Source organism: Tachyglossus aculeatus, chromosome 2 (assembly GCF_015852505.1).
Source record: "Tachyglossus aculeatus isolate mTacAcu1 chromosome 2, mTacAcu1.pri, whole genome shotgun sequence".
NCBI classification, from domain to species: Eukaryota; Metazoa; Chordata; class Mammalia; order Monotremata; family Tachyglossidae; genus Tachyglossus; species Tachyglossus aculeatus.
The window spans coordinates 57,280,624-57,307,925 of record NC_052067.1 but is presented as its reverse complement, the minus strand read 5'-3'; the positions used below and the strand labels follow the sequence as shown (position 1 = coordinate 57,307,925).

Here is a 27,302-nt window from a genome sequence, read left to right as displayed (position 1 = left end):
ACAGTAAGTGCTCAACACGATTGAATGAATACTAATAAATAATAAATATTTACTGGGGGCAAAACACCATATGAAATAAGTCCAAATAGTCAATGGATGTCAAAGGCATGAATCTGCTTTGACAAACTCACAATCAAATCAGGGAGTTGTGTGGACCTGAATTACTAAGTATACAAGAAAAAATCAAAAGGGTAAGACCATAGATATAAACAAAATCCAAAATAAACAATTAATAAAGATATACTCCTGTATGTTTGTACAGATTTATTACTCTATTTTACTTGTACATATTTACTACTCTATTTATTTTGTTAATGATGCGCATCTAGCTTTATTTCTATTTATTCTGATGACTTGACACCTGTCCACACGTTTTGTTTTGTTGTCTGTCTCCCCCCTTCTAGACTGCGAGTCCATTGTTGGGCAGGGACCGTCTCTATACGTTGCCAACTTGGACTTCCCAAGTGCTTAGTACAGTGCTCTGTACACAGTAAGCGCTCAATAAATACAACTGAATGAATGAATGAATGAATGAATATATCCCATGGCTTAGTGGATATAACACAGGCCTGAGAGTCAGTAGGACCTGCATTCTAACCCCAGCTCTGCCACTTGTCTGCTGTGTGTGACCCTGGGCAAGTCACTTCACCTGACCTCAGTTACCTCATCTGTCAATCAGGGAATAAGACTGCGAGCTCTATGTGGGACCAACCCGCATATCTTGCATCTATCTCAGTGCTGAGCACAGAGTAAGGGCTTAACAAATATCATTAAAAAAAAAATCCCAACAGCTACCAGGCCTAACCAGTTTTCAGGGAAATATGTTGGGGTCTAGCTTGAAGGTGGGTCGGGTAAGGGCCTCAGAACCTGGGGTCCAACCGGAGAAGTGCCTGGCCTAGAGTCCCAGATTCTTGTGGTCTGGAAATTATGGAACACTCAAAAGCCCCTAATAATCTCATCTAGCAGTGGACACAGTAGAAAAATCTGATTCAATATACAGCATACAAAATTTATGTAAAAAGTAATATTGTCTGTGCTCATTTTCTTCACCCTTGGTTATTGGTAGTATTAACGTTTTCATTTCTAAAATGTAGTAGCGACAAATACAGAGTGTAGGAGTAAAATTAAGCTGGTTAAAAATTGAGAAATTGTGACAAGAATACAAGAGGTTGAGTAGGTGGGGAGCTTTGAAAGACACGGTTTTGGTTGAGTTGCTTAATCATATTAATAATAATGATGGTATTTATTAAGTGCTTACTGTGTGCAAAGCACTGTTCTAAGCGCTGGGGAGGTAATAAGGTGATCAGGTTGCCCCACGGTGGGCTCACAGTCTTAATCCCCATTTTATAGATGGGTTGTCTGAGGCAGAGAAGTTAAGTGATTCGCCCAAAGTCACACAGCTGACAACTGGCGGAGCAGAGATTTGAACCCATGACCTCTGACTCCAAAGCCCAGGCTCTTTCTATTAGAGCACACTAATTGGGTTTGGTGTGTCCTGAGTCTGGAGCCTCAAGATTCAATCAGTTTGTATTTACTGAGCACTTACTGTGTAAAAAGCCCCATACTAAGTGCTTGGGAGAGTGTAATATAACAGAGTTGGTTGACATTTAAATCAACCATTTAAATCCTCTAGACTCTAACCACGTTGTGGGCAGGGAATGTGTCCATTATAAGACACAGTAAGTGCTCAATCAATACAAACAGATTGAATCGTGAGGCTCCAGACTCATGAGATGCAATAACAATAATCAAAATAATTATGGCATTTGCTATGGGGAAGCAGCATGGCTTAGTGGAAAGAGCACAGGCTTGGAAGTCAGAGGTCTTGGGTTCTAATCCTGATCAACCACTTGTCAGCTGTGTGCCTTTGGGCAAGTCACTTAACTTCTCTGTGCCTCAGTTACCTCATCTGTAAAATGGGGATTAAGACTGTGAGCCCTACATCGGACAACCTGATTACCTTGTATCTACCCCAGCACTTAAAACAGTGCTTGGCACATAGTAACCTCTTAACAAATTACCAATTATTGATATTCCAATTGAATTAAATGGGGTTATAGTCTAAAAAAATCACGGTATACATTGGATAATCATCTTGTTGGGTGGCAAGATGGAACTTGGACCATGTGTAAGGATACCATGCATTTTACTTTAATATACTCTGTGATAATTGTTATACCTTGATCTATTGCAATCAAAGGAAATATATTTTAGGGTTTTTTTTAGGTCAACTTTTGCAAGTATCACATGAAAAGTAGAGAGGGGTTTCTTTACCAAATCTGTCAATGTACTGTAGAGAAGCAGTGTGGCTCAATTGAAAGAGCATGGGCTTGGGAGTCAGAGGTCATGGGTTCTAATCTCCCCTCAGCCGCTTATCAGCTGTGTGACTTTGGACAAATCACTCACTTCTCTGTGCCTCAGTCTGTAAAATGGGGATTAAGACTGTGAGCCCCACATGGGACAACCTGATTACCTTGTATCTACACCAGCACTTAAAACAGTGCTTGGCACATAGTAAGCACTTAAATACCATTATTATTATTGATATTCCAATTGTATTAAATGGGGTTATATTATAAAAAATCACTTAATATACACTGGATAATCTCGTTGCTGACAAAATGGAACTTGGACCATGTATACGGATACCATGCATTTTAATATACTTTGTGATAAATGTTATATCGATCTATTATAATCAAAAGAAATACATTTTAGGGTTTTTGGGGTTTTTTTGGGTCAGCTTTTGCAAGTATCACATGAAAAGTGGAGGGGTTTCTTTACCAACTCCGCCATACTGTACTCCCCCAAGTACAGTGCTCTGCACACTAAGTGTTCAATAAATATGATTAATTGATTTCCAAAGCATTCCCAGATTAGCACCACAATGCATTTGGGTTAAAACTTCATCCTAAATCATACCCAAACTTTCTCTTTTTAGGCTGCCAAGATGTCTCTTAGGCACGAGAAGAATTGATGTTTTCTCAGGATTAGGCTCACTTTGTGCCAAGTCCTCATCCTCTAAAAGGGAGGTTTGGGGAACAGCGTGGCTCAGTGGAAAAAGCCAGGGCTTGGGAGTCAGAGGTCTTGGGTTCTAATCCCAGCCCCGCCACCTGTCAGCTGTGTGACCTTGGGCAAGTCACTTAACTTCTCAGGGCCTCAGTTACCTCATCTGTAAAATGGGGATTAAAACTGGAAGCCCCACGTGGGACAACCTGATTACCTTGTATCTACCCAGGCGCTTAGAACAGTGTTTGGCACATGTTAAATGCTTAACAAATACCTTCATTATAATGATAATAATAATAATGGCATTTATTATTATCATTATTACCAGGTTATACTCACTGACCCGTTTCCATGTATATGAGGCCCCATCCATTTCAACTGGCCCATCACTCAGGCTGCAAAGTGAGCGAATATAATTTAGAAGACATCACTTACGACTGTGTTTTTCATCATGGCTTTGACCGTGAAGCCTTCGGAAACCTGGGGTTGTTGCTGGTGGCTCAGAGGTGGCTGTTGAGGCTGAAGCCTGGTCCTTTTCGGCTGTTTTTCTGGAGCTTTGGTTAGGCCCAGGGTCTCCTTTTCTGCCACCATCTTCCTAGACAACGCACGTTGCCCCCCCCCAGTACAGAAAAAGGTAAGGGTCAGCCAAAAATAAATGAGTAATAATCAAAATCTAAGTCTCCCAGTCCCCTGCCTCTGTTATTCCCTTCTCCAGGTCTTTCTGAGCAGCTTTTAAGTGAAGGAGGCTTGGGGTTAGAGGGGAGGGGTGGGGGATGAGGGGAAAGAAGCAACAGCTGCAACAGGCTGCCGGGGGAACGCGGCTCGGTTGCTAGGCGACGCATCAACAGCGGAGGGGACCAGCCCCCTGACGTCACCGGGGGGGGCGGGCCCGGAACTACAGTTCCCGGCAGCCCCCGCGGTATAAGGCGGACGCGCAGGCGCCTTCGGGGGCGAGGCCGCGGCGGAGCCGGCTCGAAACTACATTTCCCGGCAGGCGCCGGGCGTCCGCGCAGGCGCACTGCCGGGGAGGCTTGGAGCCGGTCGGCGAGCAGGTTGTGCACGCTTCGCACAGCCCCCCGCACCCGATCCTCCCGTGACCATGATAGGTACGTGGGGGTCGTTCAGGTACAGCCTCTCCACCGCCCCCCTCCTTCCCAAAGAGGCTCCGTGGGAAAAAGCCCGAGTCACAGGTCATGGGTTCGAATCCCCGCACTCCCCCACTTTTCAGCTGGGTGACCTTGGGCAAGCCGTTTAACGTCTCTGGGCCTCACTTCCCTCATCTGTAAAATGGGGATGAGGACTGTGAGCCCACGTGGGACAATCGGATCACCTTGTATCCTCCCCAGCGCTTAGAACAGTGCTTTGCATCTAGTAAGCCCTTAAATGCCTTGACCTTGGGCAAGCCGTTTAATTTCTCTGTGCCTCAGTTTCCTCATCTGTAAAATGGGGATGAAGACTGTGAGCCCACGTGGGACAATCGGATCACCTTGTATCCTCCCCAGCGCTTAGAACAGTGCTTTGTACCTAGTAAGCCCTTAAATACCTTGACCTTGGGTAAGCCACTTAACTTCTCTGTGCCTCAGTTCCCTCATCTGTAAAATGGGGATGAAGACTGTGAGTCCACGTGGGACAATCGGATCACCTTGTATCCTCCCCAGCGCTTAGAACAGTGCTTTGCATCTAGTAAGCACTTAAATGCCTTGACCTTGGGCAAGCCGCTTAACTTCCCTGGGCCTCAGTTTCCTCATCTGTAAAATGGGGATGAAGACTGTGAGCCCACGTGGGACAATCGGATCACCTTGTATCCTCCCCAGCGCTTAGAACAGTGCTTTGTACCTAGTAAGCCCTTAAATACCTTGACCTTGGGTAAGCCACTTAACTTCTCTGTGCCTCAGTTTCCTCATCTGTAAAATGGGGATGAAGACTGTGAGCCCACGTGGGACAATCGGATCACCTTGTATCCTCCCCGGCGCTTAGAACAGTGCTTTGCATCTAGTAAGCACTTAAATGCCTTGACCTTGGGCAAGCCGGTTAACTTCTCTGGGCCTCAGTTCCCTCATCTGTAAAATGGGGATGAGGACTGTGAGCCCACGTGGGACAATCTGATCACCTTGTCTCCTTCCCAGTGCTTAAAATAGTGTTTATCTGCCCCCCGCCCAATTCTAGACTCTGAGTCCGTTGGTGGGTAGGTACCGTCTCCATATGTTGCCGACTTGTACGTCCCAAGCGCTTAGTACAGTGCTGTACACACAGTAAGCGCTCAATAATTACGATTGAATGAAAAAGCAGAGCCGCAGTGCTTAGCAGAGAGTTCACTTGGCTTTGCAGAAGGGCAAGTTTTGGGGTTTTTTTTCCCCCCCACGAATTGATCCCGATTTCCACCCCTGGCGACCCCATCACTATTTCTCCCTCCGTTTTTCGGCCTCAAAAGGAGGAAACATTCGTGTCCCAACAATCGTGTCGATTCAGCGCGTACCCTGTGTAGATCGCTGTGCTAAGCGCTCGGGGAACTCCACAATGCGGCTGGAAAAGTTCCCAAAATTTTTTTTTTTTTTTCATTCAAGTCGGGTTGTCAACCCCATCCATAAATCTCGGGTCTCTAACTCTAAACTCCTGTGTGCCCTATTCCTCCCTCCACCTTCAAATTTGAGTTTGCACGTGTGCTCCTCAGACCAGTGGATCTGCTCATCTCCGGCCCCCACGTGATTTTTTCTTGCCCCCGACACTCAAATTGAAGAGTTTTCACCTGTGCTCTGGTGCAAGAAGGGTATAATCTTGTAAGGGTGTAATTACTGCCCTGGTAGTAATCTCCAGCCCCCAAACCCTGCTTGATCTCTTCCTTACCCCCTCATTCAAATTAAAGAGTTTGCACCTGTGCTCTTGGTTATGTTGCCAACTTGTACTTCCCAAGCGCCTAGTACAGTGCTCTGCACACAGTAAGCGCTTAATAAATACCATTGATTGATTGATTTATCCCATGCCAGAAGGGTGATGAGATCTGGTCATCTCCAGCCCTCATCTCCATAGCGCTGCTTGACCTTTTCCATCCTCTTCTCCCTTTCTCTCCACCCAAACAGCGTGGCTCAGTGGAAAGAGCGCGGGCTTGGCAGTCAGAGGTCATGAGTTCAAATCCCTGCTCCTCCACTTGTCAGCTTTGTGACTTTAGGCAAGTCACTTAACTTCTCTGGGCCTGTTACCTCATCTGTAAAATGGGGATTAAGATTGTGAGCTCCACATGGGACAGTCCGATCACCTGGTATCCTCCCCAGTGCTTAGAACAGTGCTTTGCACATAGTAAGTGCTTAACAAATACCAAAATTATTATGATTATTAAACTTACCCAACACACACACACACAAGAATTTGCACCTGTGCTCCTAGCATCCTAGCAATCATGCTAACAGGGTCATGAGATCTGACAGTCTCCAGCCCCCACCTCCAAAAGCTTGCTTAATGTCTTCCTCACCCCCTCAATCAAACTAGGGTTTGCACATATGCTCTTTAGATCCCATGCAAGAAGGATGCTAATAATAATAATGATGGCATTTATTAAGTGCTTACTATGTGCAAAGCACTGTTCAAAGTGCTGGGAAGGTTACAAGGTGATAAGGTCGTTCCATGGGGTTCACAGTCTTAATCCTCATTTTACAGATGAGGTAATTGAGGCAAAGAGAAATTAAGTGACCTACCCAAATTCACACAGCTGACAATTTCTGGAGCAGGGATTTGAACCCATGACCTCTGACTGCAAAGCCCGTCCTCTTTCCACTGAACTTCTCTAGATCTGAAATGAGATCTGGTCATCTCTAGTCCACACCTCCATAGCTCTGCTTGACCTTTTCTATCTTCTTCTCCCTTTCTTCCCCCAACCCTGGACAGACAGGCACACACTCCTAACAGTCATGCTCATCCCAACAGGGCCATGGGATCTGGCAGTCTCCTGCCCCCACTTTCAAAGCCTTGCTTGATCTCTTCCCTGCTCCATCATTCAAATTTTAGATTTCGCACTTATACTTTTAGTTGCTGTGCAATAAAGGTGATGGGAACTGGTAAACTCCAGCTTCCACCTGCAAGCTCTGATCAACATCCCATCCCCACACACACACTCTCTCAAATTTAAGAGTTTGCACCTGTGTTCCTAGCTGCCTTAATAACAGGGTCATGGGATCTGGGAATGCCCATGCCCCACAAAAGGTCCTACCAGCTCGTCCTTCGGAAGCAGTAATGTGGCTGACCTTACTCAAGATCTGATCATCGTGAGGTTAGTGGTGTGTGTTTCTTAACAAATACCGTTATTATTATTATTATACATTAGCAATGGCCAACTCTTTTTTAAAGCTCTTAACCAATTCTCATTTGTCACCCAGATTTCATTCCCTAGCATGCTTCCCTCTCGCCACTGTTATTTTTCCACCAACCTCTGTCTTCCCACAGAGGTCCAAAGAAGGTGAAGCGTGAAATGTCAGTGGAAATGACGGTACGAAACAGAAAACACACACCGATCCCCCAACTCCTTGTCTTTTGTCAGCTCTGCATGTTGACCTTGGTCCTTACAATCTGTGTCGAATGACCACAGTGTAAGCCTGTGTTTGATACTTTAAGCAAACAGTTTAAATGCACCAAAGTGTTGCTTACCAAATATTGAGGGTTTTTTAAACTTATCTTTGAAACTTTTCAAGGTACAAGGTTTAGAAAAGGGAGGGGAAGGGTGATGGAAGTCAATTCACCACTCCCCACTCCAGGTGAGATAGGCTGAAGAAACAGTGGTGGCTTAGAGCCTTTTTCAGTCCAAACTTCCTGAGAGTTAATCAGGGCCATGTCCTTTGTTGGAATCTCACTAGGAATCAGCATGGCTTAGTGGAAAGAGCCCAGGCTTGGAAGTCAGAGGCCTTGGATTCTGATTTCAGCTCTATTGCTTGCCTGCCGTGTGACCTTGATCAAGTTACTTAATTTCTCCATGCCTCCATTTTCTCACTGTAAAATGGGGATTTAGGCTGTGAGCCCTATGTGGGAAAGGGACTGTGTCCATTCTGATTATCTTGAGTCTGCTCCAGTGCTTTGTAGAGTACCTGGCATTCATTCAGTCATTTTTATTGAGTGCTTAACTGTGTGCAGAGCACTGTACTAAGCGCTGGGGAAGTACAAATCAGCAACATATAGAGATGGTCCCTACCCCACAACGGGCTCACAGTCTAGAAAGACAACAAAACAAGGAGACAGGTGTCAATACCATCAGAATAAATAGGATTATAGCAATATACACAATATAGAGTAATATGTACAAATATACACAAGTGTTTTGGGGAGGGGAAGGAGGTAGGGCAGAGCAGGGGGGCATACAGTAAGTGCTCATTAAATGTCATTGGTGAGGAGAGATTAATCAGTAATGGTAACTGACATTTGTTAAATGCTTACTCTGTGCCTGAAACTGTACTAAACTCTGGGGTAGATACAAGTTAATCAGATTGGACCAACATTTGTCCCACATGGGGTTCACAGTCTTTGTGGGAGAATGAGGGAACTGAGGCACAGAGTAGGGAAGTGACCTGCCCAAGGTCATATAGTAGGTCAACAACAGAGTTGGGATTAGAATCCCGGTCCTCTGACTGCCAGGCTCACAGGCCGCCCTGCTTTCCTTCTTGGATATTTTGGTCCCCCGCCGTTCAGGCGGAAGACAAGGGAGGGGGCTCAGTGCCTGGCCTCTGGGCTCAGTGCCAGCCCAGTGTCATTGAGTTAGGCTGTGTGCCCAGCACAACTTGTGACAGATAGGGTATGCGGGCAAGAAAGCTGGTTTTAACCCTTGCCTCAGGGTCACTGTGACCAGAGAAGATGGTCTTTTAAGTGGGAAGTGCTTCCTGGAGGAGGTGGGACATCATGAAGGAAATCAACAAAATGAGGTTAATCTTGTGCCATACTTAGGGCACGTTTATGGCAAAGTAGCATAGCCTAGAGGATAGACCACGGGCCTGGGAATCAGAAGGATCTGGGTTCCAATTCAAGTCCGGCCACTTGTCTGCTGTGTGACCTCAGGCAAGTCACTTCACTTCTCTGTGCCTCAGTTACCTCATCTGTAAAACAGGGATTAAGACTGAGCCCCATGTGAGACATGGACTGTATCCAACCTGATTATCTTGTGTCTACCCCAGTGCTTAGTGCAGTACTTGGCATAAAGTAAGTGCTCAACAGGTACTATGGGGAAAAAAAAAGCACGGTGTCTATTGGTTGTTCTTGTAAAAATTAGGTATAACAAAATTGTAGCACGAAAGGATTTTGAGACCTTTTAACCTAATCCAATCTGTGGGCATAAGTCAACCAGAGGGTTAAGGATCCTATTTTGGGAGATTTTACAAAAATGAGGTTGCATAATGTCTTATTGGATCATTTCAGTGTTGAATAATCCTTTGTTGGAAAATTGTCCTATCCAACCTAAATCTCTGACACAACAGCCTAAGCGTATTTCCTCTCATCTGGTCTTGAGTGGAGATGAACAGCTGGTTACAGTCATTTTCCTGATAATTGAGGTCTTGATGATTGTTATTAACAGAACGATTGCCTAGTGGGTAAAAGGCCCCAATGGAGGGTGGCCATTGAGCTTCAGGGGAGCAGGAAGGATCGTTGAAGAGGGGAATGATTTGCCAGGACAGAAATTCAGCTCACAAATCCCTCCTCCCTCCCATCTGGTTCCTGAGGGTAATAGGTTTTGGGCATCCTTTTTTCCCTTGCCCGGCTCTGCTGCCAGAGCCTGAAGGATATTCTAGGCTTCTAGGCTTCTTCAATACCTTCTAGGGTATGGTCTCAATTTGGCATACCCTAGAGAGGGCTTTACTTATTAGTAGCCTTCTTCAAGGATCTCATGGAACGTGTGTGGATCTCATGGGTTTGGGAGGGAAGGGTTGTATGGGTATGCATGAGCATGTATGGATTTTTCAGAAGAAGGTGTGGATTCACAATTTGGTGTTTGGAGGAGAAAGAAGGATTGGGGCTGACTTTGTTTTTGGTGTGGGAATGTTGTGTGAGAACTGTTCTTGGGCCAGAAGGGGCTGTCAGAGCAACAGTTGTGCAAATTACTCTCCCCAACCCGGGTGAGCGGCAACCTGGACCTCCACTGCCTCCTTGAGCTCCGTTGGGCCCGCCTGCCAAAGCATTGGGGAACTGTATCTTCTGCAAATGACCACTGTCCGCCACTTCACCGCAGACCCCAGCTACATTCCAGATACTCATTTGGGTGCAGCTGAGAGGCAAGCTATCAATCTATCAGTAGTATTTATCGAGTGCTTAGTGTGTGCTGAAGCACTGGAATCAGTCAGTGATATTAATATTGAGTGTTTCCTCTGTGCAAAACACTACACTAAGACCTTGGGAGAGTACAGGGTGACAGTCAGAAATGACTTAGGAGAGTACAATACAACAGAATTGGCAGATGTGGTCCTTGCTCACAAGGAGCTTGCCATCTAGGGAGGGAGACAGACATGATAAAAATTTTGGCTGTGTACATATGTGCTGTGGGGTCAAGGACAAAAAAATCCCAATTTAATTCATTCATTCAATTGTATTTATATTGAGTGCTTACTGTGTGCAGAGCACTGTACTAAGCTTGGGAAGTACAAGTTGGCGGGTGACACAGAAAGGATCATTATTATAATTAATGTTGTGATTTAACTCTATCCTGCGTCTTTATAAACAAAAATAGCTGTGGAGAATGGTCAGGGAGCTATGTGAAGTCTTTCTGTTGGAAGTGTAAGAGAGTGACATTAATTCATTCATTCAATCTTATTTATCGAGGGCTTACTTTATGAAGAGCACTGTACTGTGTGCTTGGAAAGTACAATTCATCTTGTCCGTCTTCAATATCAGCACAATTCACACCACTTAAAAGTCACCTGCAACCAACCACATAGCTCTGAGGAGAGGTCTCAGTCCAGTAAATGGCTTCCTCGCTTAGCTGAGGAGCAGACAATAAAACATTCACTCATAAGTCATTAGTTTAGCCTGAATCCAGCAGGCTCTGTAATTAATTTTAAAGATGAAAAAGTTTATAGTTTTTATAGTTTCTCCCCCTTGCACTGTTCAGTTAATGGCTCTAGTATTAATTCTTGAAAAGGTGGACGCTGTAGTTGAATAAAATCTTCACCTGCTTGCAGGACTGAATACATAATTTATAGGAAAGACCACCATATGTTTTATTATCTAGAGTTCCAGCTTTGTTAAATTGTTTTTAATATGGTGGGCAATTGGGCCACAAGATACATCCTACTAACCTTTCCATAAAAGGTCTAATCTAATTACACTGTAGTTGTGTCTTCAAGACTAATTCCATAGAAAGTAATAAATGGTCGGAGAGCTAAAATGGTGAACTGGGACACTTTGTAATTTCAAGCACATTTTTAGGTGGTTTGAAGTCCCTGATGGTCAAAATAGCTCCATTTTTGTTGTTCAAACTTTGTAGTGGTTCTACTTGAATTGTTACAGTATCAGTCTTGGGTTGAATGTATTTGATATTCATCATTCATGTATTTGATATTCTAGACTGTGAGCCCACTGTTGGGTAGGGACTGTCTCTATATGTTGCCAACTTGTACTTCCCAAGCGCTTAGTACAGTGCTCTGCACACAGTAAGTGCTCAATAAATATGATTGATTGATATCATGATATGCTAATCCCTGTCTGCCTCCAAAGCTTATTTCAAGGATGCTAAGGAAAAATTCTCACTTGGAATTGTTTTTATATTCATGAAAGCAGATCCTGTGCAGAATAATTACTTTATTATGTTGGCTTTTTTAGTGCTTTGTAGTGCCTTGATCAATGACAATTTTCTTACCTGCTGTTTCTTCAGCCTTTTATTGTGGTGCAGTGCTTATTCAGTGATACTGTTTAAATTTGCTTTTTAGGACAAAGATTTATTTTTGAAATCTAAATTTCTCATCTGTTTTGTAATATTAAATATAAAGACTTGCTTATTGTAAACATAAGCCGTAATACAAATTGGGTGGCTTTGGTGGCTCGCGTACTTCTTGAAGTGTTTTTTGTTTTGGTTTTTTTTAACCTAAAGAGAAATATGATGGTATCAACTTCTACTTGAATGCATTTTTTTCCTCAAAGTGTGTGTTTCTATCGAATATTACCTATTGTAAATCTACCTAATGCCTAGTACAGTGTTTTGCACAGTAAGCTCTCCATAAATACCATTTATCAACGTGTGGATGAACCCATTCACTTAAATGAATCTAGGACTAGCATAGCATTCTGTTTTAGGGCACCCATTATAACTTGATTAATTTGAGTAATATAATTTTTCTTAAATATGAATATTTTACTGGGGAAACTTGTGGGAAAAAGATTCTTGGTTAGGTCTAAGAAACTACAGGGGAGATTCTCATGAAGTTTTGATTTGGGTAACATACCTTGTTCCATTCAATCCATATCTATTAGGTCTTCAGTGTACATGGCTAATTGTTCTGGATGGGAGTGCAGAAAGGGAAAAAAAATCACACTATTTACTCCCTAGGAACTTGGAAAGTAGTTCTTCAAAGCAGACATATGTAGGCTTTTACCTGGATAGATGAGGTTTATGCATTGTTCCTATTGCTTTTTCAAACTCTTTGACTCCTATTGTTTTGGCCCCAGTGTGGACAGAGTGACCCAAAGAGTGGTGAAATAGGCAGGAGTCAGTTGGTAAGTCAGTTATATTTGTTGAGCGCTTACTTTGTGCAGAGCACTGTACTAAGCACTTGGGACAGTACTGTATAACAATACAACAGACACATTCCCTGCCCACAGTGAGCTATGGGAAGCAGAGTGGTGTAGTGGAAAGTGCATGGGCCTGGGGGGGTCAGAGGATCCGGATTCTAATTCCCCCACTTGTCTGCTGTGTGACCTTGGGCAAGTCACTTAACTTCTCTGTGCCTCAGTTACCTCAGATGTAACTGAGGTTTGATGGTGAGCTCTGTGTGGGATATTGACTGTGTTCAGCCATTTGCTTATCCCAGGGCTTAGTGCAGTGCCTGGAGCGGTTAACAAATACCTTTAAAAAAAATGGAAGGCCATAAGAGTTATTTTTGAACAAAAGTAAGCATGGTGCTTTGTATTCCACATGCATACCACCCCCTTTGCTTCATGTGCTCTCAGGAGCACATGATCACTAATCTAAGTGATTCTCCAAGTGCATACTGTATGCCTGCAATAAGTAGAATTTAGTTTTAAAAGAGGGATGGATATCAGTCAAATATTTACTGAGCATTTACTCTCTGCAGAGCATTATACTAACCACTTCAGAGAGTGGAGATAGTAGTCACGGTCCCTGCCCTCAGAAATTTATGATCTATTTGGGGGACAAAGACACTAAAATTATAGATGGAAGCAGCAAAATTTTAAAGATATGCACATAGGCACTATGGATTTGGAGGCAGCGGATACCTAAGTTCTTAAGTGGCTGTCTGAAGTGTAACGCAGACATGAGAACACTAAACAACCAGTCAATCAGTGGCTTTTATTAATACTAATAATAATGATGGTATTTGTTAAGCGCTTACTATGTGCCATGCACTGTTCTAAGCATTGGGGGTGATACAGGGTGAATAGGGTGTCCCACGTGGGGCTCACAGTCTTAATCCCCATTTTAAAGATGAGGGAACTGAGGCACAGAGAAGTTAAGTGACTTGCTCAAAGTCACACAGCTGACAGGTGATGGAGCTGGGATTAGAACCCACGACCTCTGACTCCCAAGCCTGAACTTTTTCCACTAAGCCACTGCTTCTCTTTTTAATGAACACTTACTATGTTGAGAGCACTTGCTAAGAGCTTGAGAGAGTTTAATACAACAGAATTAGCGGTCATGTTCCCTGCCTGTAAGAAGGTTACAATCTAGAGGGGGAGACAGGCATTAATATAAGTACATTTGTAATGCTTGATTTAAGGGCTGTGGATGGGACGAATATCAAATGCCCAAAGGTCACAGATCTAAGGGAATGGATGAGGCAAAAGAGATTAGACTGTAAACTCGTAATTTGCCGGGAGTGACTGAAATGACAAAAAAGCCTCCATTCTCTAGTCATGAGGGCGTGCGGCAATCAGTCCTGTGTCTAAACTAGCTGGGGATTCCAGTGACTCCTGTCAATCAGTGTGGTACTTTTTGAGTGCATACAATGGGCAGGGCACTGTACTAAAAGCTTGAGAGAGTACAATACAACAGTATTGGGACAAATGTTCCCTGTCCGCAACAAGCTCACTGTCTAGAGGGGGACACAGGCATCAGTATACATAAATCGATAATATACGATTTATAGATATATACTTAAGTACATAAGGAGTAGCCTGGGATTCTGGTCATGAGTGACTTTTCTGGAGTTATCAGTTCTCCCTGGATGCTGGTACAGAGGGGGTTCGGCTTCCCCACGTACTGAAGGTTTATTATTTTTTTTTAAGTATTAAAATGCTTACTATGTGTCACACATGGCTCTAAGCACAGGGGTAGATACAATTTAATTAGGCCATACACAGTCCCTGCCCCACATGTTGCTCACAGTCTAAGTAGGAAGGAGAGCAGCTGCTTAATCCCCATCTTTCAGGTGAGCTAACTGAGGCCCAGTGAAGTGACTTGCCTAAGTTCACAGACCAGACACAGATGTCTATTATTACTGTTATCATCATGGTCATTATTATTATTTGGGTATTCTCCAGCCCGGCTTAGGTTTTGCTTAGCTTGTACTGAGTTAACATCAATATGTTTCTGATATCAGGATAATGCATTAATGTGTCCTCTGAAGGTGATACAAGTATTTCTTTAGGAAAGGATGATGAAGCTTGCCAAGGAGCTAACTGAATTTGAAGAGTTCTCTCAGGTGGCAAGAAAACATGTGACTATACCTCTGGACCCAAAAAGTGAATTGCAGCTGGGTAATTTGAATGTAATTTGATGCACCAGGTTGCTAATTTGTATCCCGTCGTGTAGGAGGTTTGTTTTTGACAGAATAATTTCAAATGATGATAGTATATGATCTAGCAAAGCAGCAAGCAAATGATGATTTTTGTATGTGTTTTTTAATAATCTGGGAATTGAGTATAAATATTGTCTTTTGGAGAATACTTTAACGTTGCACTTGCCCTTTGTAAACAAACAGATTGTTTATCTAACCTAACAATGGTTGTTAACCTAACAGTAGCACCGCATCTTGCTTTGACTCGACTCTGTGTTGTAAAGGGTGCACTGCTAGAGTAGAGCATGGTTATGTTGGTGCACATGCCATGTTTCCTCGAGCCTGTTGGAGTTTTGATTTTTCGAAGTGGTAAATTGAGAGACATATGATTAGGAATGCCAATGAAATACACACGGGGAAATGACAATTCACTATGGAGTGCGAAGGAAACAAGCTTTGAAATGCCTTGAGGCTGTGACCAACGGTCTGATTTGAGATGAACTAGTGCATGACAAAACCAAAATGATGAACTAGTTAGGGTCTGCGCCTGACTTGGCACTTCAAAATCGTTCTGCTTAAAAAATGAAATTCAATTCTGTAAACGCATCACTCTGCCTCCTCTGAGTTCAGGCCAAATCCGGTGGCAGAAATGCCTCATCCACCTCCCTCTAGACTTCAAGCTTGTTATGGGCAGGGAACCTGTCTGTTATATTGTCATATTGTACTCTCCCAACTGCATAGTACAGTGCTCTGTACTCAGTAAGGTCTCAATACATCTGACTGACAAACCCATCTTTTCCTTCTGCCCAGTGGGAATAGCTGCTGTACTAGAATATGTCACCTGATTTGTTTAAAATGAGACTTCCTCATGGGATGTCGAGTGAGGTGGAAGCAGAGACCCCCAAATCACCAGGTATTTAAGTGTTTACTAGGTGCCAGACACTGTACTAACTCCTGGGGTAGATTTGAGGTACTCTAGTTGGACACAGTCCCTGTCCTTCATAGGGCTGGCAGTTTTAATACTCATTTAATGAGGTAACTGAGGCACAGAGAAGTTAGGTGATTTGCCCAAAAGGACACGGCAGAAAATTAGTGGAGCTGGAATTAGAACTCAGTTTCTTCTGCTTCTGAGGCTGGTGCTTTTCCACTAGGCCACCCTGCTTCTCTAGGGCCTGTTCTTTTAGCAATGCTTGTCTGACTGGATAGAATGTGGTGGTGATTTTTTTTATGATATTTTTAAGCACTTACACTATGTGCCGAGCACTGTATTAAGCATTGGCCAGAGCTTGAGTATTATAAAATAAGTTTTCATTAAGTGATCAGTGGTATATATTGAGTACTTCCTGAATAAGAAGCATTGAACAATGTGCTTGGCAGAGTACAACGGGACACGACACAGCTGACCTACATCAGGGACATATCCCTTTTGAGGTCAGAAGCTGAACTATCTTGCACCTTCCTCCCTCCCTTCAAATTTGGCCAGAATTTCAAACTTCAGGTCTTGGAGTAAAGCCAAGACCACTATTCCTGCTCTGAACTTCTTCCTCTGTAATAATAATAATTGTGATATTTGTTAAGCACTTACTATGTCTCAAGCACTATACCACTAGGGTAGATAGAAGCTAATCAGGTTGGATGCAGTCCATGTCCCATGTGGGGCCCGATCTTAATCCGCATTTTACACATAAGGGAACTGAGGCACAGAGAAGTGAACTGACCTGCCCAAGGTCACACAGCTGACAGGTGGCAGAGCTGGGGATTAGAACCCTGTTCCTCTGGCTCCCAAACCCATATTCTTTCACTAGGCCATGCTGCTTCTCTGTAGCCCGTTCATTCATCCAATATTGGATGAGTATTGGGTGCAAAAACATTGTAATAAATACTTGGTTGAGTTCAATAAGTCAAAACCCTTCAAGAGATTGTAATCAAATGTGGAAGAATCAGGTAGCTCTGTTTTAGAGATACGATGGAAAGAAGACACCAATTAACAGAGACAATTAATATTAGAAACGGTATAGGAAAATAAATAAAAAAAATGAATCAGTAAATGGAGTATGAATACTCATGTATCCATTTGGGCTAAAGGTGGTTATTAGGGTAGCACAACTAGGGATCCCCTGTAAAATGAGGGAACTGCTTGGCTCAGACTATTTTTTTTTGACAGTATTTAAATATTTACTATATGCCCGGCACTGAACTAAGCACTCAAATAAACAAATGGACCTTATCCCTTCTTTCAGAGTTTTCTACCTCTTAAGTGCGATCAGGAAGATATACCATCAACAAAAATTCATTTTTTAGTTTCAGTATATTTTTGTTAAAATTCACTTTAAAAATAGGGAATACTATTCCCTATTCCCTATGAAAAATTTGTCCACTTAAGGTTAAAAAGCAGGCATTTTTTTCAAGTACCCTATAGGCTAACCTATTTCTGAACACCTCTGCACACCTTACTTACTCCATTCCGAATGTTGGCTTAAATCTTGTTTATAAATGCCTCTGCTTTTTTTTGAACATAAATGCTAGCCGCCTTAATTCGACTTTGTAGAAATCCTAAATGCTACTTCATCTGCTTGGGCTTTTTGCAATGATACACTGAGTTTTCCAAGTTCAATGAGATGCAGGTAATTTATCAACTCTGGCGTTATCTATGTCTAAGAATAATAATCATGCCGTCTATTAAGTGTTTTTAAAACAGGGAAGCTGTGTTGCCTGGTGGATAGACCAGAGGCCTGGAGTCAGGAGGAGCTGGGTTTTAATCCCGGCTCTGCCACTTGTCCGCTGTGTGACCTTGGATAAATCACTTAATTTCTCTGTGCCTTCGTTTCCTCATCTGTAAAATGGGTATTAAAACTGGTGAGCCCCATATGGGACAGGGACTGTGTTGAACGTGATTATCTGCCCTAGAACTTAAAACAGTGCTTCTCAAATAGTAAGCACTTAACAAATACCATTATTATTATTATTATTAGACTGTGAGCCCATTGTTGGGTAGGAATTGTCTCTGTTGCAGAATTGTACTTTCCATGCACTTAGTACAGTGCTCTGCACAAAGTAAGCGCTCAATAAATACGATTGAATGAATAATAAATGTTTAATATGCACTAAGCACTTGGAGGTTATACAAAATCATCAAATCTGACATAGTCCTGGTCCCAAATGTAGCTCAATTAATTAGCATTCCCCACCCCGCATCTCTTTGGTGATTTGCTCAGGGGGCTCTTCAACACCTCAAAAAACGGCCCAGAAATTGTTGGCAGAGCGTGCTCCAAAATCAGCCGGTTGGTGATTGCTTAATTTCAGCCCAAGCAGGGAGGGAGTGAGGGAGGTTTAATTTCCTTGTTGTGCTGGTCTGGGACATGAGGGCCAGCTGGGCATTTGTGTGAGGTGAGGTGTCAGACAATTCCAGTTGCAACCCTAGAATTCTTATTTGGAGAGGAGGAGTGTCCCTGGAAAGACTACCCTGGTTAGTGATTTGAACTGAAAATTGTGTTACGCAAAAAAGAAGGAAGCAAAGTGGAGTTTCCCGTAGCAAAAGAGGAAAATACAGTAATGTGTTTGCAGGATTTTTAAATGAATTACAGCCATGTAAATGTATTTTAAAAGTGAGTAAAAATACTAGTTGACATTGTTACATGTTCATATGGCAGTATCAATATATACCAACCACACTTTTTTTTCTATTTATTGTGGTATTCAGCACTTAGTATGTGTCAAACACTGTTGTAAAATGCTGAGATTGATACAGGCTAATAATAATGATAATAATGGTATTTGTTAATAATAATAATAATGGCATTTAAGTGCTTACTATGTGTAAAGCACTGTTCTAAGCGCTGTGGGGGATACAAGGTGATCAGTTTGTCCCACGTGGGGCTCACAGTGTTCATCCCCATTTTACAGATGAGGTAACTGAGGTTCCAAGAAGTTAAGTGACTTGCCCAAGGTCACACAGCAGACATGTGGGGGAGCCGGGATACGAACCCATGACCTCTGACTCCAAAGCCCAGGCTCTTTCCACTGGGCCACGCTGCTTCTCTAAGCAGCGCTTAGATTATTATTATTAATGATAATAATGGTATTTGTTAGTAATAATAATAATAATGGCATTTGTTAAGCGCTTACTATGTGCGAAGCACTGTTCTAAGCGCTGATACAGTCTCTGTCCCACATGGGGCTCACAGTGTAAGTAGGAGGGAGAAGAGGTATTGAATTCTGATTTTACAGTTGAGAAAACTGAGGCCCAGAGAAGTCAAGTGACTTGCCTAAGGTCACACAGCAAAAGACTGGCAGAGCTGGGATTAGAACCCCGCTCCTCTGACTCCAAGGTCTGTGATCTTTCCACTGGGTCATGCTGCTTGCATTTTAGTATTTTTTTTTGTTATTCATTCATTCAATCATTTATTGAGCTCTTACTATGTGCAGAGCACTGTATGTATCCATAAGTATTTAACTTTCAAAACCTTTCACATCGTACTTTAGCAAAAAGACTCCTTGTGCCATCATCAATCTGCCTGTACCAGAAAACATAAAACTGTTCTTCGTATTAGTTAAAACACTTGAGCAAGTGGAAACAGAGGTAGGAAGGAAGGTGAAAGTGTGAAAATGAGTGGTTTCTGCTAAGATAAAGTGTGCATGCTGCAAAAACAGCGTGATCTCAAAATAAAGAGTCTGCTTTGAGAAATATTTGTCAGTGGGACAGAAAAGAGCATTAATAGAAAAACACTGTAGTGAGAGAGGCCTCTAGTACAAGATAAGTTGCTGCCATCAAAATATCTTTGTAAAAAAACAATGACACTTTCATATTTCCTTCAGGAGATAGCACTCAGGTGTAATCAATCAGTGGTGTTTATTGTTTACATTTCCTATAGTATGCAGACAGTGTCGTGTGCTTGGGAGACTGCATACAATGGAGTGGATAAACACAATCCCCACCCTCAAGAAGCTTACAAACTGTAAATATTTCCCTAGTTTTATGGAGACTTAATTGTTGTTTTTCTCATTATTTCTGCTTCCTCCCTCTCCCAAGTGGGGCTTGCAGTCAGAGTAGCAGGGCGATGGGTTTAATCATTCATTCAACCGTATTTACTGAGCGCTTACTGTGTGCAGAGCACTGTACTAAGTGCTTGGCCCCCATTTTAGAGGTGAGGTAACTCAAGCAAAGATAAGTTCCCCCTCTTCTAGACTGTGAGCCCTTTGTTGGGTGGGGATTGTCTCTATTTGTTGCCAAATTGTACTTTCCAAGCGCTTAGTACAGTGCTCCGCACACAGAAGCGCCCAATAAATATGATTGAATGAATAAATAAGTGAAGTGACTAGCTCAAGAGCACAAAGTAGACACATGGCAGGGCGGGGATGAGAACCCAGGTTTTCTGATAAAGATACAGTAGTTCCAGGCTCTTTCCACCAGGCCATACAGCATCTTCTACAAATGAATGTTTTTCTAAATTTCATTGACAAAAGATTTTATGGCTGTAGTCATCATCATCATCATCAATCGTATTTATTGAGCACTTACTATGTGCAGAGCACTGTACTAAGCACTTGGGAAGTACAAATTGGCAACATATAGAGACAGTCCCTACCCAACAGTGGGCTCACAGTCTAAAAGGGGGAGACAGAGAACAAAACCAAACTTACTAACAAAATAAAATAAATAGAATAGATATGTACGAGTAAAATAGAGTAATAAATATGTGCAAACATATACATATATACAGGTATATATATACCTGTATATATATATATGTGTGTATATATATATATATGTGTGTGTGTATATATATATATATATATACACACACACACACACACACACATACAGGCTGTAGTCATGTTCATAGAGTAGAGGAGAGCTGCCCCTTTGTTCCAAGATAAAATTACTGCTTATGTCAGTGGTATTTACGGAGTCCTTATCATGTGCAAAAAAATGAACAAGGAGATTGAGATGATAGAGTGTGTGTTTGATTTGTGTACTTGCTGAGCACTTATGATGTCAAACCCTGTTCTAAGGGCTGGGTTACCCAGTGCTAGAGCAATTAGGTTGGACAAGGTCCCTGCCACATGCTCTGGGCTCACAGTCTTAAGTGGGAGGGAGGACAGGTATTGAATTGAGAAGCAGTGTGGCTCAGCGGAAAAGAGCCTGGGCTTTGGAGTCAGAGGTCATGGGTTCAAATCCTGGCTCTGCCAATTGTCAGCTGGGTGACTTTGGGCAAGTCACTTAACTTCTCTGGGCCTCAGAGAAAATGGCGATTAAGACTGTGAGCCCCCCGTGGGACAACCTGATCACCTTGTAACCTCTCCAGCACTTATAACAGTGCTTTGCGCATAGTAAGCGCTTAATAAATGCCGTTATTATTATTAGCTCCACTTTACAGTTGGGGAAACAGGCCCAGAGAAGTTAAGTGACTTACCCAAGGTCAAACAGCAAACAATTGGCAGAGCTGGGATTCGAACCCAGGTCCTCTGACTCCCAGGCCTGTGTTCATTCCCCTAGACCATGGTGCTTGCACACTTGGATAACGGTGCCCAAGAAAACCAAGCCGTGCCCCTTTTGTGGCCCCAGCATTGCTTACTTACCCAAGTCCCGTGTGTCTTCCCCCGTAAATCTTTATGCGTAATAGAAATATCAGGGCAAGTGAAGCTTTCATTTATCAAATATCATAGTGTGTGAGTAGAACAATGCTATTTGCCGTTTTCTGGCCTGAAATTTTCCTAAATTTATGGACTCTTCCCCTGATAGGCAATTTTCAACTGCCTAGATGGTAGGTATTCTATACCAACTGATTTATTTCTTTAAATGCTTCAAGCCGTTTTCTTTCGAGGAATTCGATACCTTGTCTTCATTTTCTTTCAGAAGGTTTATTTGGGAGGTGTCTACTGAGTTATGCCTTTATTTTCTTAGGAAAACTCTTTTTCCCCCCTTTCTATCCTATTCTTGTTCCCTTTGCCTTCCTTTATTCCCATTTTTATCTCTTGCTTGGTTCACGTTAATTTTTCCTGAATTATTTATTTTATCTGTAAACCTGAAGTGATGAGTGTTGTCTTTTTCTCACCATCTCCCCATTCTTTTCTACTTCAAATCCTGAATTTTACTTAAAGGTTTTCAGATAACCCTCTAAAAATATTGTACAGAGTAATTCTTCCTTTCAGCATTATGGCTAGATGAGGTTTCTGGAGCTGTCGATTCTGTTTCCTCTGGTGTTTTTGAAACTCCTATTTTTAAGATTTATGAATAACACAGATTTCTCTTTTATCCCTATTTTTCTCAAGACACCAAGTATCTCATCTTGGGCCTATGCATTTTAGAACTTTTTGTGTTCACTGGAAGTGGATCCAAGATCCAAGATCGTCTGCTAACAGATTGCCAGTTCGCCAAAACGTTTTGGAGTTTGCAAGCCAAGTAGTTGGGAAGCTCAAAGGTGGAACTTTTCATTTGTAAAGAAAGATGGATAGATAATTTTAAAACCAAAAACAATGAACTTCAACTACAACTTGCTCTCAGAAGTAGTATTTTCTCATAAAGCCGAGGTGGGGAATAGTCGAATTGTCTATCTGATATTAGTAATGTTAATCGATTGGTTGATATTCGTGTCCACTTTGTAAACCAAGGTATCGGTCCAAAGAATCAAACTGGAAGAAATTACCATCGGGTTTTCTCATCAAAACAGGAAGCAGTGTGTCCTTGGGGAAAGAACATAAGTCTGGGAGTCAGAGGAGCTGGGTTCTAATCCCAGATATGCCACTTGCCTGCAGGGTGACCTTGGCAAGTCACTCAGTTTCTCTGTCTCAATTCCCTCATCTGCAAAATGGAAATTCAATATCTGGTCTCTCTCCTATTTAAACTGTGAGCCCTGATCTTGTATCTACCCTAGCAATTAGTACAATGCTTGTCTCGTAGGAAGCACTAATTATTGTTATCATCATCATCATCATCATTGTTTGAAAATAGGGTGCAGTGTGGCTCAGTGGAAAGATCACGGTCTTTGGAGTCAGAGGCCATGGGTTCAAATGCCGGCTCCGCCGGCTGTCAGCTTTGTGACTTTGGGCAAGTCACTTAACTTCTCGGGCCTATTAACTCATCTGTAAAATGGGGATGAAGACTGTGAGCTCCACATGGGACAACCTGATCACCTTGTAACCTCCCCAGCGCTTAGAACAGTGCTTTGCACATAGTAAATGCTTAATAAATGCTATCATTATTATTATTATTATCATTATTACTATTTGCTTTTCATTATAATAATAATGATGGCATTTATTAAGCGCTTACTATGTGCAAAACACTGTGCATTAATGAAATGTCCCTGAATTTTTTTGTCTAGCTAATGTTTATAGGTAGGTTACTGCCTTTTGAAAAGTAGCATGTGTAAGTAAAGAATAAAACAGATGTAGGTGGCAGAAGCTGGGATGTCCAGAAGAAGCAGCGTGGCTCAGTGGAAAGAGCACAGGCTTTGGAGTCAGAGGTCATGGGTTCAAATCCTGGCTCCGCCAACTATCAGCTGTGTGACTTCGGGCAAGTCACTTAACTTCTCTGTGCCTCAGTTACCTTGTCTGTAAAATGGGGATTAAAACTGCGAGCCCCTGGTGGGACAACTTGATCACCTTGTAACCTCCCCAGCGCTTAGAACAGTGCTTTGCACATAGTAAGCGCTTAACAAATCCCATTATTATTATGAGTTAATTATATTATTACTCTTATAAGCTCAAGCATCAATGTCTTAACACTTTCCTTTCCACCTTCAGTTTGCACTGTTAGGATGAGTTGAAGTTTGTGTTTATTGCCTTTACCAAGTCAGACTCTTCATGGAGTACTTTGAGTAGAAACATATGCTCAGAGTTCCAAAGTAATCATAATATCACTAAAAGCTTCATAATCAGATTGCTGAAACAAAATATTTTAAAAATTTGATTTTCTTTGATCCAGTTGTCTGAATTTAATTTGAGACTACTGTGTGATTGATTATGACAAGACAAAGTTAGTGTCCATATTGTCTAAAACCTGGTGGAAGAAACTAGGCAATTGAATTTGAGGTGAATTTATTTTAATACTGTTCAAGTGGGTTTTTTGGGGGGGACTTTTAGCTTCATTCTCCTGTACCTTGATCACTCTATAGCAATCTTCCTTTAAAAAAAATGGTATTAAACATTTACTGTACGTCAAACTCTGTTCTTAGCACCGGGGGGGATATAAGGTTATTAGTTTGAGCACCGTCTCTGGAAGTGTGGTGTGAATATAGAACTTTCAGTCTAAGTGGGAGGGAGTAGGAGTTAATCTCCAATTTTCAGATGAGGAAACTGAGGCACTGAAGAGTGAAGTGACTTGCCCATCATCACATAACGGGCAAGTAGTGGAGCTGGGATTAGAACCCAGGTCTTTCTTCCTCTCCCCCTCCCTCCTTCCTCTCCCCCTCCCCATCCCCCCTGCCCTACCTCCTTCCCCTCCCCACAGCCCCTGTATATATGTTTGTACAGATTTATTACTCTATTTTACCTGTACATATTTACTATTCTATTTATTTTATTTTAATATATTTTGTTTTGTTGTCTTTCTCCCCCTTCTAGGCCGTGAGCCTGTTGTTGGGTAGGGACCGTTTCTATATGTTGCCAACTTGTACTTCCCGAGCGCTTAGTACTGTGCTGTGCACACAGTAAGCACTCAATAAATACGATTGAATGAATGAATGTCTCCCAGGCCCGTGCCCTTTCTATTAGGCCATGCTGAGCTCCTACTCTCATCTGCAAATTCAAGGATTTATTATCATTATAACTGTCAATAACAGTAATCATATTCACTGAGTGCTTCCTGTGTGCAGAGCACTATACCGAGCGCTTGGGAGAGTACAATATAACAGAGTTTGTAGACACATTCCCTGGCCACAAGTGGTTACCATCTGGAGTGTTCAAACACTGTCCCAAGTGCTGGGGTAGATGGAAGTTTATCCTGTTGGCCATAACGCTTACCCCGCATGGTGTTCACACTATAAGAAGGGAAGGAGAACAGTTATCTAATCTCCATTATACAGATGAGGAAACATGCGAGAGAAGTGAAGCTACTTTCCCTAAGTTGCACAACAGATAAGTGATGAATTCAGGATTAGAACCCAGGTCCTTCTGGTTTGCAGGCTCGTGCTCGATCTACTAGGCTACTCTGTTTCTTGTGCATATTGTGTACTCCTTTTCTATGGCTTGTCTTGGCTAAGTCTGTTTATTCAATCTGGAATTCCTGACTGCTTGATAGACAATAGAGTGCAATTTGAAAAAAAATTGTGGGTATATCAGGAACCCTTTCCTTATCGCACTATAAAGGATTTTTTTTCTAGGGAAAAAACCCAGTAGTCTTGAAAAACCGTGGCATTTATTCTTTATATTTTGAAGTTAACGTACATATATTGTTTGTATAGCACTCTTGCTCCCTCTCAGCATAATTAGCAGTGCATGCATTGGTTTGTCAGCAAATGCCAAATGCATATTGTACCTATGAGGACACAAAACATTATGAATAAACATATCTGTCTCTTCCCTATCATTATGTGGTGAGGGAAAAGAAATGATCATCTGTCTATTTCCAGTTATAGGTGCCTTGCCAATGTTTCTTTATGCCTACTTTAATAGAATGGCAAAGGCAGCATAATGAGTTTTCGTATTTTGAAGAAGTAATGTTTTAATTTTGCAATAATCATAGCCTTATAAAAGAGTCATTTTTGGAATATTTACTGAAAAACACATTGGATTCTTACCCATCTTGAAGGAAGCACATAGCATTGTAGCTTAATTGGCTCTTGTTTTTGTTTTTGTTCTACCTCAAAAAATAAGCCTCAGTGATTTCAGCCATCTTACTTAATTTCTTTAGTTTGCTCTTGAATTGTTCTGTTCTTTGGACTCTCTAGTCAGTCAATGATATTTAACGGTTCCCTGCCTGCAGAGCACTATTATGTTGCTTGAGAGAGTGCCATACATCAGAGTTGGGAGACATGATTTTTGCCGTCATTGAGCTTGTAGTTTACTGGGGGAGACAGATATTAAAACGAAGTATATGTACATTAGTAATTACGGTATTTATTGAGCGCTTACTTTGTGCCAGGCACTGTTAAGCACTGGTGTGGATACGAGGAAATCATGTTGGACACAGTCTCTGTCCCACATGGGGCTTGCAGTTTCAATCCCAATATTATAGATGAGGTAACTGAGACACAGGTAAGTGAAGTGACTTGCTCAGGGTCACACAGCAGACAAGTGGTAGAGCCAGGATTAGAATCCATGACCTTCTGACTCCTCCAAGGCCTGTGCTCTATCCATTATGCATTACCACTTAGTGATGTAGGGCTGGGGTTGAGGAGAGAATCAAAGTGCTTAAAAAGTTTGAGCCCAAGCATATAGGTAATGCAACAGGGAGGGCAAATAATTTCATTAAAGAAGACTTAATCAGGGAAGGCCTACTGGAGGAGATGTGACTTTTAGTAAGGCTGTGAATTGGAGAGAGTGGTGGTCATTTTGTCTATGAAAGCTATAGGGATGATGAGGGCAAGGGGTCGTCAGACTGTCAGATTGGATGAAGGTACAGTGAGCAGGTTGGCACTGAAAGAGGAGAGTGTGGATCTGCACTTTGAACATTTGGTAGTCGCCCCACCCTCAGCATGGCATAGTGGATAGAGCATGGGCCTGGGGTTCTAATCCCGGCTCCACCACTTCTCTGCTGTGTGACCTTAGGCAAGTCACTTCTCTGTGCCTGTTACCTCATCTGTAAAATGAGGAATAAGACTGTGAGCCCCATATGGGACAACCTGATATCTGTGTATCTACCCCGGTGCTTCGAACAGTGTTTGGCACATAGGAAGCGCTTAACAAATACAATAGTTATTATTAGAGCCCTCAAGAACATATCTGTAAATTAAATTAATGTCTGTCTCCCCCTCTAGATGATGATAATAATAATAATGATGGTATTTGTTAAGCGCTTACTGTGTGCCACGCACTGTTCTAAGTGCTGAAGCTTGTTGGGGGGAGGGAAAATGTCAACCACCTCTGGTGCTCTCTCAAGTAGTAATTACAGTGCTGTGCACACATTAATCTTCAAATACCATTGATTCTGAGAGGACTGACTAGCTTGTAGTGAGGGAAGAACGAGATTAGGTAGGAAGGGAAGAGCTGATTTGAATTCCTTAAAGCCAAGGGTAAAGAGTTTGATGCAGAGATGGTTGGGCAACCGTTGGAGGTTTGTGAGGAGTAGGGAAACATGGACTGGGTGGGGTTTTTTGTTTTTGTTTTTAGAAAAATGATGCAGGGAGCAGAGGGAAGTTTGGCCTGGAGCTGGTCGAAGAGGGGAGGTCAGCGATGAACCTGCGGCAGTAAAGGTGGGAAATGACAAGTGTTGGAGTTGCA

General features: G+C 42.3%; 2 protein-coding genes across 3 annotated transcripts in view; one reads left to right on the top strand and one right to left on the bottom strand.

Annotated features, from left to right (window-relative positions):
• The window catches only part of PACRG (parkin coregulated), a 499,437-nt gene extending 495,637 nt beyond the window's left edge, over positions 1 to 3,800 (bottom strand). For both annotated transcript variants that reach the window (XM_038771400.1, XM_038771408.1), the window contains exon 1: positions 3,445 to 3,800. In XM_038771400.1, the coding sequence (XP_038627328.1) occupies positions 3,445 to 3,600 (156 nt within the window). In that variant the 5' untranslated portion in view covers positions 3,601 to 3,800. The remainder of the gene's footprint in view (positions 1 to 3,444) is intronic.
• Positions 3,801 to 4,073: 273 nt separating this feature from the next.
• The window catches only part of PRKN (parkin RBR E3 ubiquitin protein ligase), an 857,446-nt gene continuing 834,217 nt past the window's right edge, over positions 4,074 to 27,302 (top strand). Inside the window, exon 1 of the mRNA XM_038762216.1 lies at positions 4,074 to 4,115. Within this exon, the coding sequence (XP_038618144.1) occupies positions 4,109 to 4,115 (7 nt within the window). The 5' untranslated portion in view covers positions 4,074 to 4,108. The remainder of the gene's footprint in view (positions 4,116 to 27,302) is intronic.